Source organism: Podarcis filfolensis (genome assembly GCF_964270895.1).
Source record: "Podarcis filfolensis genome assembly, chromosome: 7".
NCBI lineage: Eukaryota > Metazoa > Chordata > Lepidosauria > Squamata > Lacertidae > Podarcis > Podarcis filfolensis.
Window position 1 is genome coordinate 1,961,566 of NC_139603.1, and position 20,876 is coordinate 1,982,441.

A 20,876-nucleotide genomic window follows, 5' to 3' on the forward strand; every position below is an offset into this window, starting at 1 on the left:
AAGAATTGCGTGGCATTCCTCGATGACGTGCTGATATATTCGGAGAATGAGGAGCAGCATGTGAAGGATGTCAGGGAAGTGCTGAGCCAGCTGCAAGCAAACCAGTTGTGGGTGAAATTGGAGAAGTGTCAGTTCCACACCAAGGAGGTGGAATTCCTGGGGTACCGCTTATCAGACAAGGGATTAGCCATGGATCCAGGCAAGGTCCAGGCGGTGCTGGAATGGAAGACACCAAAAACCAAAAAAGATGTGCAAAGGTTCTTAGGGTTTGGGAACTTTTACCGTAAATTCATCAAGAACTTTGCCCACTTAACGGCTCCCATCACGGACTGTCTAAGCAGCAAGAAGAAATTCGTTTGGACGGCAGAGGCGGAGCACGCTTTTGAGGAATTGAAAAAGGCATTCGCTTCGGAAGAACAGCTCCTGCATGTGGATTTACAAAAACCCATGAGAGTGGAAACTGATGCCTCAGACCGGGCGGTGGGGGCAGTGCTGCTTCAGCCAGGGAGCAATAAGTCGGAATGGAGACCGTGTGCCTTCTTTTCGCGTAAGCTGAACAAATCCGAGAGGAACTACACGGTATATGACCGAGAACTACTCGCCATTCACGAAGCGTTCCGGAGATGGAGACACTTACTAATTGGCGCACAGCATAAGGTGCAAGTGTGTACGGACCACAAGAATTTGGAGTATTGGAGAACAGCACGAGTGCTCAACCAACGACAAGTGAGATGGGCCCAGGAGTTCTCCAAATTCCATTTTGAAATCTGCTACGTGCCAGGTCCAGAAAACATCAGAGCGGACGCTCTCTCTCGCAAACCTGAATATTTGGAGGGGGAGGGAGCGCCAGAAGAGAGACATATTATCCCAGAGGACCACTGGGTGTGTGGTGCGGCCTGGGTGGGGCAAAGAGAACTGGTAGAGGGGACGGTCAATGATGAGTACGCCCAGGATAAGCTCAGAGGTTTAAGGAGAGAGGGAGAAGACCCCGGAGGTTTTGAAGAAAGAAACGGGGCATTGTATTACAAAGGGGCACTATATATACCCGAAGGGGAATTGAGGGGGAGAGTACTCAAACAGTTGCACGACAATCCCACAGCGGGGCATTTTGGGCAACACAAGACCATGTGGTTGGTGACCAGGGAGTTTTGGTGGCCCAAGGTGAGGGAGGATGTACGGGAGTATGTGAGAAGGTGTGACCAATGCCAGAGAGCCAAAGGAGAAAGGCGGGCACCAGCGGGTTTATTAGAACCGTTACCCACACCAGAAAGACCGTGGGAGGCGGTGTCGATAGATTTTATGACTGATCTGCCCAAATCCCAGGGGAAAACCGCCATACTAGTCGTAGTAGACCAGTTAACTAAGATGGGTCACTTTGTAGCTTGCTCACATGCAGTCACGGCGGAAGAGACAGCGAAATTGTTTGTAGAACATATTTTTAGGCTGCATGGCGCCCCCTTGAGGCTGGTGTCCGACAGAGGGAAACAGTTCACGTCCAGATTCTGGAGGAAGCTTATGAGCTTGTTGCACGTAGAGGTCAACTTTTCGACTGCCAGGCACCCTGAGACCAATGGGCAGGCGGAGAGGGCAAACGGTATCCTTCAACAATACCTGAGGTGCTATGTCAATGACAGAGAAAACGATTGGGTCGAAAAGTTGGCACTAGCGGAATTTGCTTACAATAATGCAGAGAATGTGTCCACCGGGATGAGCCCATTTTTGGCTAATTATGGGTGCCACCCCAGGGCGTTTCCAGGGGAAGGAGGAGAGAGATGGAGTGTTCCGGCCGCTGAACTTTTTGTAGAAGAAATGGAAGCGATCCATTGTCAACTCCAACACCACTTAGAAAGGGCCAAAGAAGAATATAAGAGGCAGGCAGACAAGAGCAGAAGGGAAGGTGAAACAATTAGGGTGGGGAGTCGGGTCTGGCTATCAACCCAAGGGTTGCCGTACAAGGGGGGTTGCAAGAAATTGAGACCCAAAAGATTGGGACCATTTGAGGTCATCCAACAGATCAACCCAGTGGCTTTCAGACTCCGGTTACCGAACCACATGAAACTGCACCCAGTATTCCACAGGTCATTACTGTCACCATACCGGGGGGAAGGTGAAGGGGTATCCACACGGGGGCCAGCCATAGAAGAAAGGGAAAGCCGCAACTATGTGGCGGAAATCATCGACTCCAGGTGGAAGGGGAATCAGGTGGAGTATTTGGTCGCGTGGGAAGGGGAACCAGAGTCAGAAAACACCTGGGTGAAGGCAGAGGAGGTCCATGACGAGGTCTTGATCGAAACGTTCCACCAAAGGTTCCCCAGGAAACCTCAGCCAGTAGCGAGGTTCCGAAGGGAGTACTTTGGCACCACCGACGATGAGGAGGAACTGGAGGGATTCAGGGAATCGGAGTTGGAAGGAGGTACCGACTCCGAGGAGGAGGAGTACTTGGAAACCGGGAACAGCAAAAGGTGGAGGGAAGTGTTCGAAACTTCGGAAGATGAGGGAGGTTCCTTCAGGGGTTTTACTCCCTCGCCTCCCGCAGAGGAGGGGAGGGAAGGGGGTGAAGGGGGCCCTGGAGGGGAGGTGGATGTCAGGGAACTGTCATCTGAGACGAAGGAGGTGAAAGGGCTCATGGAGGGTGAGAGAGACCACTCAGCGGAGGAGGGGACCAGCAGGGGGAGAAGTGGAGTTCCAAGGGAAAGTGAGTCGGAGGGAGAGCTCAGAGATACTTCTAGCGAGAACAGTGGGGGGGTTTCAGGACCTCCCCTAGGAACACCCACTCCTCGGCGGAAACTGTCACGCCGAGAGTCCAGAAGACGTGTTTCCGTTAAGGAGCTTTTATGCTGGAAGAAGTTCCGTAAACGCCCACTGTCCGATTCAACGAGCGATTGATGGAGCCATGCTTAAGGAGCTCCATCACAGACAGAGGTTTGGGAACTTAGCCAAACTCTGAGGGATCAGGATTTTACGCACAAGCAGCTCATCATCCCATCACAACTGCAGTCCAGGTTCTGGTTTTGAATAAGACCCTCCAGCTACAGTAAGGAGACTAGCAAAGATAAAAGAGGTAGAAGTCATCTAAAGAGCAAGAACAGCTGGCTTATAGGTTCTAGATAAAGCCAGGCTGTGCATTTCTGCTGAATCCTTCAGTCAGTAAACAGTTCAGACTTTTCAAGCTCACAGAATCCTGACTCACTGACTGTTGCAATTATAGCTGACAATAGTTTGCTTCCTGACAATCCTAATGCACTTTTACTTTTTGCAGCTAGTTTGCCAGAAGACTGTTTTGTTGTCGGAGCCATTGTTGAGCAGAAGGCAAAAGCCAGACAGAAAACTAACAGAGGCAAAAAGGCTTTATTTATTTATTGTGGAATCAAAAGCACTACAGAGAGATAGCTGTAATAAGCCAAAGAAGAAGAAGGAGGAGGAGGAGGAGGAGGAGGAGGAGGAGGAGGAGGAGAAGAAGAAGAAAGGTAGGAACATTTTTTAAGAAGAGGAGATGCATACCAAAAACAGAGGCCTGAGCTAAGAATAATGGGGAAAGGAACACAACTTCTATGCTGGAAAGGGTAGAAATGAACTGAGGAGCCACCAGCAGGAGAAAGGATAAAGGGGGAAAAAATCTAGACCACATCCTTGCTTTCTGGGTGGCTGGAAAAGGCACAACCCACAGTGGATGTCTCCCACACCAAACAAGAGGCAAGGTTGTGCAGGGAAGCAGGAGCACATAAACCTCAGAAGAAGTTCAGCTCATTTATACTGCATTAAACCATGGTTTAAAGTGATGTCCCTATGAAATCATAGAACATGTTCCTTTTATATTAAGGAAGTTTGAAGTTACAAAAAGCAATGGCATTACATGTGACTTGAGAAATCATACAGACAAAGGTAACACTAAGTGCTAATTCAAAGCAAACACCAATAACTTCCAAAACACATGCCTGGATCTAAACCAAATCTACTACCTCAACATAACCCTATGGCAAAGAGAGAAGGCCAGGGTGTGAGGGCATCTTACTTAAATGTGGTTAATGTCTACTGGCTTTAACCAATCCAGAAGTTTCTGAATCTGCACAACAGACCTGTTTTATTTATCTTTATAATAACTATCCTTCATTATCTATTGTTAAACATTTCTTCAGACTCCAGTTGAATGAAACATTTCTGACCATTACACACACACAATAGCAGTACATTATAATTGCTCCAAATCTCAATCTAAACTTTTCAATACGCTTCTGTAGAAAGATAACATAATAATTGCACTCCCGACTGATCATTCGTGGTATCAGGTTTTTACCAAAATAAAGTTGCTGTAAAACATCATTACAACACTACACCATGATTTGCTTTATTAAGCTTTAAAGAGCTCAATATAGCTAACAGAATTAAACCATTATAATACTTTAAAAAAAGAAAAAAAGACGGCTACTAAAATCAATTTCATGATGACAGCTTCAAGCAAGTATTGAAAATGTTACAGGGTCTCCTCTGTGTCTAAATATGCAGATTTACAATGAAAACCTGCTCCGGTCTTTGCATCCTCCTCTGTCAATTCTATACCAGCAATGATGCTAGATGTACCTCTAATTATGCCATTGCTGAGTCTTATTACATTATTTGGGAGACAAGCAAATGAAGTTTTTTGAAATTATATAAATTTTAATGAAAGATAGTAAGTACCTGATAATAGTACCGGAGAACCCAGCAAAGCCCTTCTACATAAGACTGTACAACTTTACGACGGAAATTTTTATCAGAGACATCAACATCAAATTTGTTCTTGTAGTAGCGCTGTTTCCAGCCAGCTTCCCATAACCTATACAACAATTCAAGCTTTGTTATTATTTTTTGTATAACATGACTTGAAATAACACACAATTCAATTTTTAAAATTGTTTTAATACAAGATTAAGTAGTATAACAGCATCACATGCCTTTGTTGACCCCAGAAAACTCTTAAGAGGTAAGTAACATAGCTACCTTTCTCATTCTTTCCTTCATTCCCTTCCTGTTAGCCAAACATATGAGTGCACATAGACTGGGATTCAAAGAGAGGCTTTTCGGGCCCCTCTTCCTTCTGCAGCCCCCTTCACTTAATCTAAGAAGCTTTTATAGAGGTTCACAGAGGTCCTTCTGGCACACGGTAGAAGAAACAGATTCAGCTAGAAGGGAAACCACTCCTCCCCCAGCGTGTGTCTCTGTACACACATAGAGACATGTGCCAAGAAGCTTCTTTGGATCTCAGTCACCAGGCCTTGCTCGACTATGACATTTGTGTGGCAGGTGGAGAGCTTGGACAACTCATCATCTCTCAGCCTAAGCTACCACACAGTTTGTTGTGAGCATGAAGTACAACTGTGTGCTATTTGAAGGAAATAGGAGCTCCAAGTTTTGCTTGTGGAACTAATATCCTTTCTCTTGGGAGCAGTTAACCTAACAGTGAAGCATGTATATTAAAATACATTTTCTGAATCCAACCCCCTCAACCCTGTGAACAAGCACAAAAGAGTACATCAGTCCTCCAAAAAACTACAGGCTCCCCATTAAAAGCTATTATGGAGAATCCCCGAGCTTTTGGAAAGCATTTTAGAGGGGATTTGCTGTAAGAGGTGCCCATATACAAGCAGCAGTGACTCTGTGCTACTTTGGATCCATGCCACAATTTCTTACATATTTAAGAGTACACGGAAGAATATATGAACTCATGAGGCTGTCTTATACAGAATCAAATCACTGGTCAACTTAGCCAAATATTGTCTACCCTGACAGGCAGAGGCTTCCAGCTTGAGGCTTTTTAAACTGGAGCTGCTGGGTTTTTAGCCTGGAATTTTGAGAGTAAAAAGTATATCCTTTAGCAATAATCCAATTCCCCAAAGAAGCTGAAATTAAGCCTTAAGTAAAGAGATTTGGTTGTAGAACTTTAAGAGTTAAACAGTTTCATTTATGCTGTAAAACAATGACATTCTGCTCACAGTTGCTGAGCTGAATATTGAACCTCTAGCCAATCTGGTGCTGAGTCTCAAAGGGAGTAGTAGCTTTTAGGACGAAAACCTTCAGGCATACTAATGGAGACACTTAAAATTTAACAGCTATAGCCTACACATCTCACTGGAATTTCCTGAGTATCCCAACCCTCCACATTAATTATTGGTGGATAAAAAGATCATGGAAAAGCATTAGAAGGTGCTATAGATAAAGGGTAAACAGTATTAATGAGGCGATTTCCCTTTTGACAATTCACTAACAAAGTACCAAATGTATCACCTGATATTATCTTCAGGCTCAGGTTCACTGTCACTGTCCTCTACTTTCCTCTTAATTCCTCCTGCTGGGGATGGTGAACCATCAGAGGTGAAACTCGTATTAGGAGACGCTGAAGGAGTCTGGGGATGTAGTTGTCAGGCAGATAGTTGGAAAAAGGTTTCATTACACTTATAAAATTAATGGCTTTGTCATAAAGAAATAAAAAGAGAACCATCTATTTTATTGAGGTGCAGTAGAAGCTGGGATCCAAAAGAATCATGTGCAAGCTAGTTCCAGGCACCCAAGTGGCTTTGAGCAAGTAGCATTCCATTCCACGTAAAAAGCCACCGGGGGGGGGGGGTGTGCACGGTTCAAAACCAGATTGTGATATGGCAGGCAGGGAGAGTCGCTGTGTTTAAAAGAAGGAAAACATACCACTAGAGATCCTGCTCCCCCAACTCAACATAGCTGAAGACTATGTGTTACAATTTATGTGTTACAATTTTATTAGGTGCATCTATCAGTTAAAACCATTAAAAGTGCATATATGTTGTTTTAACTTCATGTAAACAGTGGAAATTTGTACTGGAAAATGCCAGTCTTGGCTCCACACATATGGAGCAAACTTCCTTGTACATGAAACTGGGGTGTGTATGTGTATGTCTCAAGAGTTCATTAATTTGACTGATTAAATTTCTATCCAGTCCTTCCTCTCAAAGGAACCCAGGACAGCAAACATCAAAACAATTAAAAAACAGCAACACATTTCAAACATTTTAAAACTAATATTTGCATACAAACATATGCCCAGAGGCACATGGTAAGGAGACAAAGGCAATTCCTGGTCTCACCCTGGGTTTAACCTATAGGACCAAGGGAGCAAAGGTAAAATTAGAAAATGGGGAGTAGGAAAAAGGAGGGATTTTTGGATGAATGGTGGGGAAAGAGGAAATAAATGATATTTCAGAGTGCCAAAAACAATAAATATTAACAGTAGAAAACTACAATAAACAGAAACCATAAGTATTGTGTTCTCTTTGGAATTCTCAGGCACCTCACTTTCATACAATCATAAAATTGCAGAGTTGGAAGGGACCACAAGGTTCATTTATTCTAACCCCCTGCAATCTCTTGAAATTTGTTTGTGCTAACAGGCCTGTTCAGATGCTTGCAATGTTCTGAGTAGTCAGCTATTTTAATAATTGTTCTGATGTTTTGTAAATATTTCAAATAAATAAATAAATAAATAAATAAGGGTGTGATATGTATAGTGAAGTTCAAGAAAACTGTTGCTTACCTACAGCTATTTAAAAGAACATGAAGTTGTACTTGAAAGAGATTCACTTGCAGAAATAAAATTGAGCCACTAGTAAGCCACAAGTCTATAAACTCACTTAGTCATTACTTCTGTGCTTGTGACAAAGTTCAGATCAATCACTTACAGTGCTCTGTCTGTCTTGCATTCTCATTTCAAAGGCTGCATGCCTTGGATTATTGATTGGTTGATGACTTCCTCTATTTCCCCTCCCCAAAGGTTGTGGGGTGAACTGGCCACCAGGCATAGAATGCTGTTCCCTCTAGATGAGCAGACATACATTAACAGAAATGTTTATCATCATTTTCCAGGCAAGAATGAAATATTTCTTGAATGCTGAGACTGATAAAATAAGTAAGTAGCAGTATACATTTTATCCAATGCTTCCACTTGGATTTAGATTGTTTTAAGATTGGTTAAAGTGCTTCAGTTTTGTCACTATGTTATCTCCATTACTAAAACAGTTGTAAAGAACAGAACAAGTGTTACAACTATGAAATAAGATTAGAACCAAAATCTAAACATGTGCCAGCCATCTGTCACTGGCTGCATTTCCAAATCTAACCAGGAGAGTAACAGTACAATCCTAAGCATAAACGGGGCTGCCGCCCCTGCTCACTTCGCCCCAACACCCTGTCCCCCCTCCATCGGCTGCCAACCTCCCTCAGAGCTCCTTGCCACTGAGGGAAGCCTGAGGCTTCTTTCTCAGGAGCGGCAGCAGGAGCGAGGTGGGAGGATGGGGGAGGATGAGGGGAGGAAACACAGCAGGATGCAAGGGTGGAAACACTTTCTCTCATTCATTCTCTGCCTCCCTTCCAGCAGTGGCAAAAGTAGGGGAGTGGGAAATGAAGGAGCAAAAGATTTGGACTTTCCCTTTCACCAGTCCAGTGGCAAAGGAGAAAGGCAGTCAAGCCGTAGTTCATCATGCCACCTGTCAGAAGCCAACCAAACTTCAGCATGGCAACATTCTTATATTTTTATGTATATAAGAAGACATTTACCGTATTTTTCGCTCCATAGGACGCACCGGCCCATAGGACGCATCAAGTTTTTTCGGGGGGAAATAAAGGAAAAAAATTTTATTTCCCCCCCAGGCGCTTGTGGTGCCGGCAGCGGGGAGAAGCGCTCTTCTCCCCGCAGCCCGCCTTCAGACCACGTCCGGGGACAGCGGGGACACGCGCTGCGCCTCCCCGCTGTCCCCGGAGCTTGCGGGGCAGGCAGCGGGGAGAAGCGCTCTTCTCCCCGCCACCCGCCTTGAGATCAGGTCCGGGGACAGTGGGGAGACGCGCTGCGCCTCCCCGCTGTCCCCGGAGCTTGCGGGGCAGACAGCGGGGAGAAGCGCTCTTCTCCCCGCCACCCGCCTTGAGATCAGGTCCGGGGACAGCGGGAAGACGCGCTGCACCTCCCCGCTGTCCCCGGAGCTTGCGGGGCAGGCAGCGGGGAGAAGCGCTCTTCTCCCCGCCGCCCGCCTTCAGACCAGGTCTGGGGACAGCGGGGAGACGCGCTGCGCCTCCCAGCTGTCCCCGGAGCTTGCGGGGCAGGCAGCGGGGAGAAGCACTCTTCTCCCTGCCGCCCGCCCTCAGACCAGGTCCGGGGACAGCGGGGAGACGCGCTGCGCCTCCCCAGTCCCCGGAGCTTGCGGGGCTGGCGGCGGGGTCTCCCCTCTCACTCTGCAGGCTTCAGCGAAAGCCTGCATTCACCCTATAGGACGCACACACATTTCCCCTTCATTTTTGGAGGGGAAAAAGTGCGTCCTATAGAGCGAAAAATAAGGTAAGTCATGAACATCAGTGTTCCTAGACAATTCTGAGAAGTTTCACATCAAATATGAGACCTGGCCTTAGAATAAGCTGCTATTAATCCAAGTGACATATGTGAGGAAGGTGGTGGCATTAAAGCAGAGATATGAGAGTGATGGGAAGACAAATCTACCGTAAAGACTACACTTAGAGGAGTTCAATCAACACCCCCTGCCTTGGGAGCAGTGGAAAACATGGTGTTTCAAGTGTTGTATAAAAGTTACCAGAAAAAGTTTTGGGGGGAGAGTGAGGAAGTGAAAAAATGGCACAAGAAAAAACATGATCTTTTTTATATTATTGCAATCCTATGGAAAGCCTCATTTAATTCAATGGGATTTACTTCTGAAAAACAGGCATAAGATTGTTCTGTATGCCTTGAATTTAGTCTAGCATCTAAGGAACCTATAGCTAAGGGGTTTATGTACCCAAGCAGCATTCCATGCTGCTCAGCAAGACACTTTTCTAACTGAAAGTAGGTCCAGACGCAGTGTGTGAGATTTTGTACTAAGATAGGGAAAAAAGTCAAAGATCTAATGGGGGCAGATGAGTTCTTGGGCATGCACATAGATGTTATTTGAAGTCTGGATCATTTGCTATAGCTGAGATATAAATAATTGTTCAGCTAGTTCCATGAGCCTAATGAAGCACTAAGCATGTTTCTCAAAGGGCCCCATGTTACGTGTCCAAGAGAAACTTCAATAGTAGTTTGTGATTTGGGATAGAATGGGTATTGCAAAAAGCTGCAACATTATTTATTTATTTTGAGCCTACATTTTAACTCAAAATGGTCAAGAAGTTGGCGTACATAAACAAATAACCATATTAGGGCTGTTTTTACCCAAACTGATATATTTGTCTTAAATCAGGATGTTGCAAGGAAAAACAACAAGACTACAAGCTCTATATTTACTTTCATCCTTTTTCTTTTATCCTTCTGCCTTCTTCTGAAATTTTCCTAAAATGAAGAATGAAGATATTAGAACTGTGTGCCATACAAATTACACGGAAAAAACCAAAAACATCAGAAATATTTATTAGGGTCATTTCTTTGGGGGGGGGGGGAATGCTCAAACAATTATTCATACTTGCCATATGCAGAACTCCCTACTTCCTGCTACAAAAAATGCTGTTGTTCTAAACAAAACTGGAATCCAACTAAAATACTCATAAAAATGTTTAGGAGTATCCATTTGTTTATTTAAATCTCCAGGTGCTTTCCTACCACATAACACACATAGACACTCCACACCCAACATATCTCCGTCAATCACAAATCAACGTGCAAGCTTTCATGTTTACTAGGTCTTCTACAGACTGGACGCTGAGCAAAAATCAAAAGGTGTGGAGGGAATGGGAAAATGTTGCTCAGCATAATGGAAGCTGAAGTTGAGGTCTGCTGTAAGACAGCTACCATTGCTTCTTTGTCCAAGAATGTCTTATGCAACACCCTGCCCAGCAACAATCTTTCTGTTTTTGCATTCCCCCCTCACATTCAAGTGAAAGAAGTATTCTGTTCAACTCAAAGGTTTGCATACTTATTTATTATTTTTGTCGGTCCTAATGAAGTTATTGTTTGTTTTGCTGTCCTTACACTCTCTGTGTCTCTCTCTCATGGGCCAACACGGCTCCTGTTTCTTTTCCTTTCCTCACAGAACTGACTTAAAAACATTAAACCAGCCATTCAAACCTCAAATAAACCCCAGATACAACACACATTCATTGACAGCTTACAGAGGCAAACTATCCTTTAATGTCTCTGGTTAAAACATGATTTTTTAATTTATTGCATACTAGAGTAACACGAAGATAATAATAAATCACACTCACTGTTTTCAATAATGTAATTAAATTAAACTATTCTCTATAAAACACAGATATACAATAAATATGTCACAGGAACTCTTTTACCTCATCATCTTTTCGCTTCTTAAAAATATTATCTTCAACTTCTCCAACAGATAACATGATCATTTGCACTCTTTGCAAGTTGACATAGCCATTTTCTGTAAGGTATCCCTGTAAATTGTAAAACAGAACTGTAACGATCTTTCCTTCTCCTAAAGTTCCACGAGATTAAATTGGGGTGGGCGGGTGAGATGGCTTACCCCAGTTTTGTGCACAACATTTTTATATATGTTCACTAGGCGATCAATTGCTCCTTCCCTGTGAAACAAATACAATGAATTCATTTAGCCATTTTACAGGATGTTGTACACACACAGTCTGAACCAGCATTTAGTTACTAATCTGTGAACCAGTGCTGATCTCACAGAGTGCCTGCTGTCATTCCTTCCCATAATGAATATCACTGGCAACATGGAAAACCCATGAATGCTTTCCTTCAGTGACAGAGAGAATCCCACCCTTACTCTCTGGGGCAAGCAGCACAAGTTCACTAGAAAACAGGTTTTAATTGGGCAGCGACCTAACTCATTGGAGTTGTTATAATTATCTTATGGGAAACTAGAAAGGGCAGGGTCTGGAAAAACCCTCTAAACTCAACTTTAGGAGAAAGCACTTCTGAATCCCCTGTACTAAAAAGGCAAAACACCAACAACCACCTGCACACATGACAGGGCAAGCCTGCTACTAAACTGGGAGTGAATGAGCCCAGGCCCAGTCCATGGCACAGAGGAATCAGACGTTCAAGAAGCCTCAATGTAATGTGCAGGATAAATATAAACAATACAAAGTACCGTATTTTTCTGTCTATAAGATGCCCCCATGTATAAGACGCCCCTATTTTGGGGGACTCAGATTTAAGAATATTGGGGGGGGGAATGGTCCAGAGTATAAGATGCCCCCTAATTTTTAACATTATTATTTTAGGGGAAAACCCTAGTCTTATACACAGAAAAATACGGTAATTATTTATATGAACTCATGCATTTTAAAAGCCTCAAATCACACACACTTGATAACCAATTGTAGTTAATAAGTTTGGAACAGCTAAAGCCCTATTACCGAACCACAGAATTGTAGATGTGGAAGGGACCCTCATGGTCATCTAGTCCAACCCCCTGCAATACAGGAATCTCAGCGTTCCCTTGTCTAAAACCATTTTTGTTCTGCTCCTATTGGCAGGAACCTCCAATCTCCAGACGTTTCCGGACTACAACTCCCATCACCCTTGGCCAGCTGAGGATGGTGGGAGTTGTAGTCGAACAACATCTGGGAACCCAAGGTTGAGAAGAGTTGCGTAAGGTTCCTAGAAAAAGGCAACATTGTTACTTGACACATCTTGAAGACTCGGAATTGCTACATAACCACCAAGTTTTATTGTTACAAATCTTGGTATAACAGAGAATGGTCAATAGAATTGGCTGAGAAACTGACATGCCAGGTGAGAGCGGAAGAGGGCAAACACAATCCATATTCCTTTTATAATGTATGGCAAATGTTTACTGAATACATAAATTGTTCAGGCTGGCAGGAATCTACCCAGCACTCATGGGAAAACGTGGTGTGAACTCTAGAGGAATCAAATGAAACTTTAACACATGGCATGATAAAAGTTTGTAATTTGTTGTTTACTATTGTAACAATTGTTTTCTCAAAAATTTTCTTCTGTACCATGAAAATAAATAAAAACAGTTTTGTTTTGTTTTTAAGGAAAACAGAGACAGCACACATATTCAGTTTGTGGTAAGGGTTGCCTTAAATCTAAAATCTAAATGTTGTACACCAAAGAGGGCTTTAGGCTTTTGCTTTTCAAATATCACCCCCACTCTATGCCACATAGCAAACCATTTTTGAAACTGAAGGAACTTTCAAAACAAGGTTATGGTATGCTATTGGTTCTGAAAAACAGAGGGAAATTGCACAGGAAGAGCCCAAAGTCTTTTGGACACCTAAACACGTTCTTATAACATTCATTGTACAACCTTTCACCACATCAAGTAACTTTGCATATAATTCTGCTTTCCATACCTGATCTCTAACGAAGGTAAGTGAGGAAGAAAGTCATTTCCCACAAAGAAACACATGAAAACCCAGTCATCGATACTTCTTTCAACATCAAAAGTGAAAGGCAAACTGACCATCGTTAGCTCTCTTTCCAAATACTAGAATTATTTGAGAGAGAGAGAGAGAGAGAGAGAAATGGAACACATTTCTACAGATGCTACTAGAAGTAAAATGTTAGTGTGCAGTTACTTATACATAAAGTTCTATACCACTAAATGGAGGGAATTCTCAAAGTGGGGCACAAAAACCTGCCTGACAGGCCATCAAGTCCACAATAAAGGTACTGCTATGCTAAATGTCCCACTGCCGTTCCAAATGGATGTCTAAAGTGACTTAAGCATATTTTATTTATTAAATTTTTGTACCACCCTCGATCCAAGGATCACAGGGCAGTTTACAGTATAAAAATACAAAATACAAACTCTAATAACAGACAAAACAATAACACCCATCATCTCAAAGAATATGCAGAATGTAAGGAGAAAGGTGACCCTTCAGGTAGGCTGGTTTGAAATTGCTTAGGGCACCTTAAATGTGGCCCAGTAGCATATTGGAAGCCAGTGCAAGTTCTTCAAAAGTGATGTCAATTGCTGTAAATAACCAGCATTCTGCAGCAGCTGCAGCTTCCAAACCAGCCTTAATCTTGGACTCACAAAAAAATGCCTTGCAGTAATACAGCTTGAGGTTACCAGTGCCTAGACCTCCATGGCTAAGCGATCAGAGCATATGGAAAATGCTTATCTCTTTCCACTCATTACAGATTCAGGTAAGTAGCCATTTCCATCAAGCAAGCGCAATCTGTCTCTCCCACAGAATTAAGGTGAGAATCTAGCAAATACACTCTTTCCCCACAAACTGGAATTCCTGCATAACTCTTCCTTGAAATTAAATAATGTCCTCCCCCAACAATTTCATCCTCCAAAACCCCCAGTCCTGATTTTTTCCAAATTCACCTCCGGCAGCTTGGCAAAATTAAAATGTTCTCCTTCCCTCTAACTTGTTTGTCATGGCTAAAAAGGCTAGGAACATGATCTTTCCATGCCACAAAAAAGTCTACTCCAGATTTTTGTTTTTTCCTTTGCTGCAGCTTACATCACAACCAGTTCATCTTTTTTGTTCCTTTATCAGCCTCTGAAGAACAAAATGTGGGGAGCCCTTGTGAAACTTCTGCAGTTCCCCCCTCCTTTCTGAGATGGAAAGTGGGGTGCGTGAAAGAGAGATTCCAGCAGAAGAGAGCGAAGGCTGGGAACTGAGAAAGACCTTGCAGACAAGACTCTCTGGAGAAGCAAGACACAAAACCCTTGTATGGTAGCTGAACAAAGCTGACTAATAGAAGTAATGTTTCAAAATGCCAACCTAGTCGGAGGAATGAGAGAAGAGTAGGCAGGGCAGGATTAAATGTAAGACAGTTCAGCAACAGCATGTCCTGAAACCACCTTTTGCTGCTTAACAGGGAAAAAGCTGGTAGCTAACAAAAAACAAAGGGCAAGACACATGGCTTCTCCTGGCCAATTGCCAGAATTAATTTTTTGGTTGCCATGGCAACTTGTGCACATTGGCTTGGAAGTTAGTCTTGCTGTATTTAACAGGTCCTGAGACCCACTGCATAGGATTACAGCCTTAGTTCAAACACATCCAAATATTACTTACTTCTCTCAAAACACATAAGCGAATAAAGATAAATTCTTGTTCCGAACCAGGAGGACAATCTGCAAATTGATCGTGCTACAAAAGAGAAAAATGGTATACTATTTGTATGTAAGCTTTAGTTTAGAGTGCCTTCTCCCACAGCACAGGCCTAAGCATGTTTATTCAGAACTAAGTCCTGCTAAATTCACTAAGTTCTTTGCTCTAGAAAGGTGTGTTTCAGAATGCCACTTCAATAATAAATTAAGATTACAGAAAATTCCTGTGCATGCTTTATTCTCAGGTAGGAGTATCTGGGACTGTTTCTGAAATCAAGGGGATAAAGTCTAAACTTGCAGTGCTGACTCTAATCTATCATCCCATTCCCATTTTGCTGCACAATATTTAAATACACTTTGGCATTTCTGCTGAATTGATTTGCCCCTCCCCACAAGTCCCATAATTTGTTAGACCACATTTATTTCAAGGAAATGAATCCTGCTCTGTGTTCCTTCCTTTACAAATAGTTGAGAATGGGTTTCAGTATGTCCTTGTTGCCAACCTGCAATGTTAGTCTGAGAGACAGAGATTACTCAAAGCCACACAATGACTTCATGGCTAAGGAAGGATCTGAACAGGAATCTCCTTCATTCAAACCTATCACTTCATTCTCTTGCACAATGCGCTGGATCTTGAGAAAGTGAGCAGACTGTTCAACCTACCTCCCCTTGTTTTTCTTTTGGCAGACCCTGACAGTCCTTAACTTCATGTCCAAACTGGTTGCAAAGAGCACATGGCTTTGGTTTATTAGGCTTAAATTCTTCTCTAATTATAGTAAAGTTTGGTTCATGTGTAGCCAATCCCAACATAATTAGGTCAGCTATAAAACAAATAAAGCAAAAATCAATAACTACAATAATGGCCAATGCAGATGATCCTCCAAACAAAACAAAGTATGTCAATTAGCAGTATAACATTATTATTTTTCATAACAGAATATGTATGCTGCTTGGCAATATCAACCACACCATGTGAGAATCCGCTACAGATGACCGCAGTACCTGAAAACAGTCAGGTCATGTATCTACACCAGTGCCCAGAGGAGAAATGATTGCTGCGAGGAGCGCAGACAGAAGAAATGTCTTGGTGCATCTGCAGCACCACAACTGGATGGTTTCTTCTGCCCCAGATGCAATAAAACATGTCTCTCCTGTATTGGTCTCTAGATCCACAGCAGACGCTGTAACCTTCCAACAGTTTGACTTCACACCCAAAGGTGTACTCCTCCATTGTCTTCCAAAACAGACAGATGCCAATCAACTAATTGTAAATAAAAGCTCTAAGCAATTACAAATATGTTAATTATGTAGACATAAGTTTTTTAACAACCTTAGTAACCTCCAAAATATAACTGTAGACCCCAAGATGGCATTACCACATTTTACAAATGTGATTTACTCAGTATACACAGTACTGACCCATACAAATCATTCTCTACTTAACTGCTAGAATAATTACTAATGGAAGCAAACTAAGAAATGGACTTACCATCAGCACCACACAAACAGTGATGAGTGTTTGGATCATGATTCGGTTGAGCTAAAGCAAAAAAGAAAGAAATGTTAGATACATTTAATTACTGAAGACTCATTGCTGACCTCTAAGGCTGAATAAAATTACATATGCTGCCCTTGGCTCTTTTGGCAGGAAAGGGTAGTGTATAAAATAAATAAATAAATTGCAAAAGCACAATAGACAGTCAAGAGGTCAGAAAGGCAATACAGAAGTAGAAAGTTGATAAAACTGGCAGACCTAGTGGCGTTTTCACCAGAATACTATTTATAGTCGTACCTTGGATCTCAAACGCCTTGGTCCCAAACAATCGAAACCGAGAAGTGACTGTTCTGGTTTTCTAATGATTTTTGGAAGCCAAACGTTCGGTACGGCTTCCGATTGGCTTCAGGATGCTCCTGCAGCCAATCAGAAGCCACACCTTGGTTTTCGAATGGTTCCAGGAATCAAAGGGACTCCCGGAATGCATTCTCTTCAAGAGCCAAGGTACGACTGTACCGCCCTTCATCTAAAGATCTCAGGGCGGTTTACAAGATAATATGAATACCTGTAGCTTCCAGGATATTTAATGATTGTTTGCCATTTAATCAGATTCCAAATTCATGAAGATTAAGCCCAAAGCCCAGCTGGAACAGGCCCTGGTGTTCTCTTTGCCAGTCTTCCTCACTCAATCCTTCCTTCCCATTTTAAAGGTCAATATATCAGTCCAAGTTGCTCTATGTTTTTAATTCTAATACTGTACTGTATCTAATGTTCTAAAACTGCTATAGTATTTATGATTCATCAAAAAAACCCCCCCTCTTTACTGTTCTAAACACCTTTTTTCACATCTGTTTTGCTTATGCACTTTTGCATAAAAATATTCAGAAAAAGTAGATCTATTCACATTGAACAGCCCACTTTTACTAATATCAGTAGATAGAACTTTCACTGTAGAAACCGCAAAAAATACCTCTTTGCCTTCGTATGTAATCCATGATTTTGTGTTCACCTTCACCCGGAGCACTAGCATCAGATAAAATAACCTACAAACATCACCACAAAGAGGAAACATAAAAAGCAGAGTGAAACACTCAATACTTTGCAACACCATTAAAATTACTACTAATTTGTGTTATTTGGCACAGTGTTCCTGAAGACCTAGGACATTTAAAAAAATAAATCAAAACTGGAAGCGCATTGCACTCATGCACAAAGTTACACATCACTCTTCAAAACAACATTCACACATCCTCCTTACAACTATGAGATGGTCTGGATAATAATGCCTCCTGCTCCCCATTTTTCCCAGGCAGAAAGCCTTTCCAGGTGATCCTACCATGCCTATCAGCTATACAGCAGGCTGTATGAGGGGCAGAGGCACCAGCACATGGAACCTTCCCGCTTCAAGGCAATAGAGGGCCTCTTCACATAGCACACAGTTCAACTATCATCATAATCATCAAACCTTTTATTGGTATCAAACATCCAAAAGTTCAACTATGGAGTTCGCTCCACAAGATGTAGTGAAGGTCACTAACTTGGATGGCTTTAAGAGGCTATTAGCCTTTTCCTCCATGAATTTGTCTACTAGCCATGAGGACTATACACGACCTCCATGGTTGGAGACTCTATGCCTCTGAATAGCAGTAGCTGGGACTTGCAAGTGTGGAGAGTGCTGCTGTGCTCAGGTCCTGCTTGCAGGATTCCCATAGGAGTCTGCTAGTCACTGAGAGAACTAGACAGAGCTTTGGCCTGGTCCAGTCAGGCTCTTATGTTCTTAGTAGTGAATTTTTCAAGGCACACCAGACCCTCTTACGGCACACAGGTATATTCGGGCACATGCCCCCCACCCCCCGCATCTTGCCTTGCCACACCACACATGAAAAGCTACTTTTTAAGCCAAGTGTGTTTCAAAGTTGATATGGTACAGGTGGGGTCAAAATGCCACTGGGCTCACACACTCCAAAAGTAACTATGGATCTTAGTCTATAACTGCTAAATGAGGAAGTGATCTAATGATGGGTTTTCAAAATTTCCACATCTGAGATAAAACAGCTAAACACCTTGGGAATGCCTAAACTATACCTGGATGTTAAACTGTTGGTTTATCTTCTTCAATTAAAACAACTATCTTCTGGAACTCATTTGCATCAGTCAAGAATAGTACAAGTTCCATTTATTGAACAATATGGGTGTGAAACTTACTGCCAAGTTTTTCCATCCTGGATCATTGTTTAAACGATCAGCAATATAATAGCGAAGGCATTTAGCAAGATTGTCCATAAACTCAGTCCCCTAAAGAACAGGGAAATAATACAAAACGGGATAATAATACAAAATTTAGATTGTGATGGGCAGATCGCAGATGTGAGCCATCTTACTTTTTTTAAAATAAAAAAGCAGAGCACAAAAGTCCAACAATTGAAGGGGCAAGCAAATGAAGCAAAATGAAAGCTTGGGGGCAGAGCCAGTTGCCCCCAATTACTACACTCCTTGAACCATATAGAGAGTGCCATGCCTAAACAAGTATAAATCCACAGCTGCATTAACACAGCTCAAGCCCTAAAATGCATCAGGAGAGGCATACTAATGCCTAGTCATAGTCTTCCAATTAGTACAGTGGTACCTTGGTTGTCAAACGGCTTGGCTCCCGAACAAATCGGCTCCCAAACGCCACAAACCCGGAAGTGAGTGTTCCGGTTTGGGAACATTTTTCAGAAGCCAAACATCCGACGCAGCTTCCAATGGAGTGCAGAAAGCTCCTACAGCCAACTGGAAGTCACACCTTGGTTTTCAAATGGTTCTGGGAGTTGAACGGACTCCCGGAACGGATTAAGTTCGACAACCAAGGTACCACTGTACTACAATTTTACAGGCAAAGAATTTCAAGACTAAGTGATTAACCTCAAGAACAGCCACAAAATTTACAACACAGTATTTTTATTTTTTAAAAATATTATTATTACACAACTACAATCTGCATCTGCATTTATATATGTGGGGAACCTCCTGGTCACCAGTTCAAACCCCTTGGCAAGATAAAAGTGTCCCCAGCAGCCCTCTGAATGTAGAGGAAGGGAGAGAAAAAATGTGTCAGAACTAGAAAAGGGAAAAACCCCCCTTTTATATTTATACTGGCTCTGGTCCTGCCCACTGCAGACAGCCCTCGAGAGATGAAGCACTGCGGTGCGGAGAACACTCTCCTCAACAGGAAATTCCCCATGCCTCATTTATATTTTACATTTTTTCCACTAGGAAGCAAAGAGTTCAGAAACATACAACTTGGCTAATGATTAGGTTAACATTTTATGTTTGAAGTTTACTAGGAAACCAAACTTGAAACCCTTACACCAAATCCATCACATAATGAGCTCTTCATCACTCAGGTCTTGCTTAGTGAAAAAAGGTTTATTTTTCTTAAGCCTATGAGGATTTCTGTGCTGAACACACCTTCACACAAGGTTTCTGCATGAAACTAAACACTGGATTAGGGCTGGAATAGATAACTCTGTTGTAGCCCAAGGTTTTTTGTATGGGAAGTTTCTGGCTAGAAATCCAAATAACCCTAAAGTCATGTTCCAGCATCTAACGGAACATAAGAACTGTAATGCAAAGTTCTGCACAACTAGCACAAAGGCTTGAAGAAGATTCTTAAGCATGTTTGATAGAATGCACTTAGAAAAAGCTATCTGGTAAAAGAAGGTTCCCACTTACAGGAGGGTTTAAGTTTGTTCAGTTGAACACATTTAAAAACCCTCTTCAAATACCAAACCATTTCAAGGCAAATCTTGCATGCATGCCCATGCCTCCATCTCTACAGCTTGCTTGTTAGGCAAATGCCAAAACATGGTGCCGGCTCTCTCTTTGACCTGCAGTATCACCAACAGATTACCCTATAGAACTGCCGAAACTCCCTGTATGTCACAGCTTCCCAAACCTGTGCTGACATTGGCAGGGCAATTCTTAATACGCCAACAAATTTAGATTTTTCCACATGGAAAAAAACCATGAATTTGAAAAAGCACCCCATCTTTGTTGCTGCCTTTCAGTTTCTCCTCACCATTCTTACAATGCAGCATTGTTTGGCAGCAGGAGATGCCAAAGAGAAGAATATTCTTCCTCTGTGAATGCCATCAAACAGTATTGTTTCATACAGAAAAAGCTGTTGGATCCTAGTCTATCCTTACACAGCTATTCTGAAGATAGGAGGAGGGAAGAAACCTACAGCCAGTCAGAAATTAGCCAAGAATCACACAACAATACCATGATCAGTACTGTGAAAACTCCCAAATTAGAATTATAAGAATACTTACTGGGGTAATGCAATTGCTATCAAATCTTTCTTTTATTTCTTCTGGAGGAAGATAGCCACCTTT

General features: G+C 42.4%; 2 protein-coding genes across 2 annotated transcripts in view; both read right to left on the minus strand.

Moving 5' to 3' along the window:
• The window catches only part of KIZ (kizuna centrosomal protein), a 167,404-nt gene that overhangs the window by 59,850 nt on the left and 86,678 nt on the right, over window positions 1-20,876 (minus strand). The gene's annotated exons all lie outside the window — the stretch shown is intronic.
• The window catches only part of XRN2 (5'-3' exoribonuclease 2), a 68,434-nt gene that overhangs the window by 28,993 nt on the left and 18,565 nt on the right, over window positions 1-20,876 (minus strand). The window contains exons 5-17 of the mRNA XM_083624303.1: window positions 20,814-20,872; window positions 18,706-18,795; window positions 17,471-17,543; window positions 16,495-16,545; window positions 15,669-15,826; window positions 14,971-15,045; window positions 13,285-13,418; window positions 11,460-11,517; window positions 11,263-11,370; window positions 10,265-10,309; window positions 7,683-7,817; window positions 6,262-6,380; window positions 4,678-4,813 (exon numbers count right to left, since the gene is read on the minus strand). Coding sequence (XP_083480429.1) covers window positions 4,678-4,813; window positions 6,262-6,380; window positions 7,683-7,817; window positions 10,265-10,309; window positions 11,263-11,370; window positions 11,460-11,517; window positions 13,285-13,418; window positions 14,971-15,045; window positions 15,669-15,826; window positions 16,495-16,545; window positions 17,471-17,543; window positions 18,706-18,795; window positions 20,814-20,872 — 1,241 coding nt within the window. The remainder of the gene's footprint in view (window positions 1-4,677; window positions 4,814-6,261; window positions 6,381-7,682; window positions 7,818-10,264; window positions 10,310-11,262; window positions 11,371-11,459; window positions 11,518-13,284; window positions 13,419-14,970; window positions 15,046-15,668; window positions 15,827-16,494; window positions 16,546-17,470; window positions 17,544-18,705; window positions 18,796-20,813; window positions 20,873-20,876) is intronic.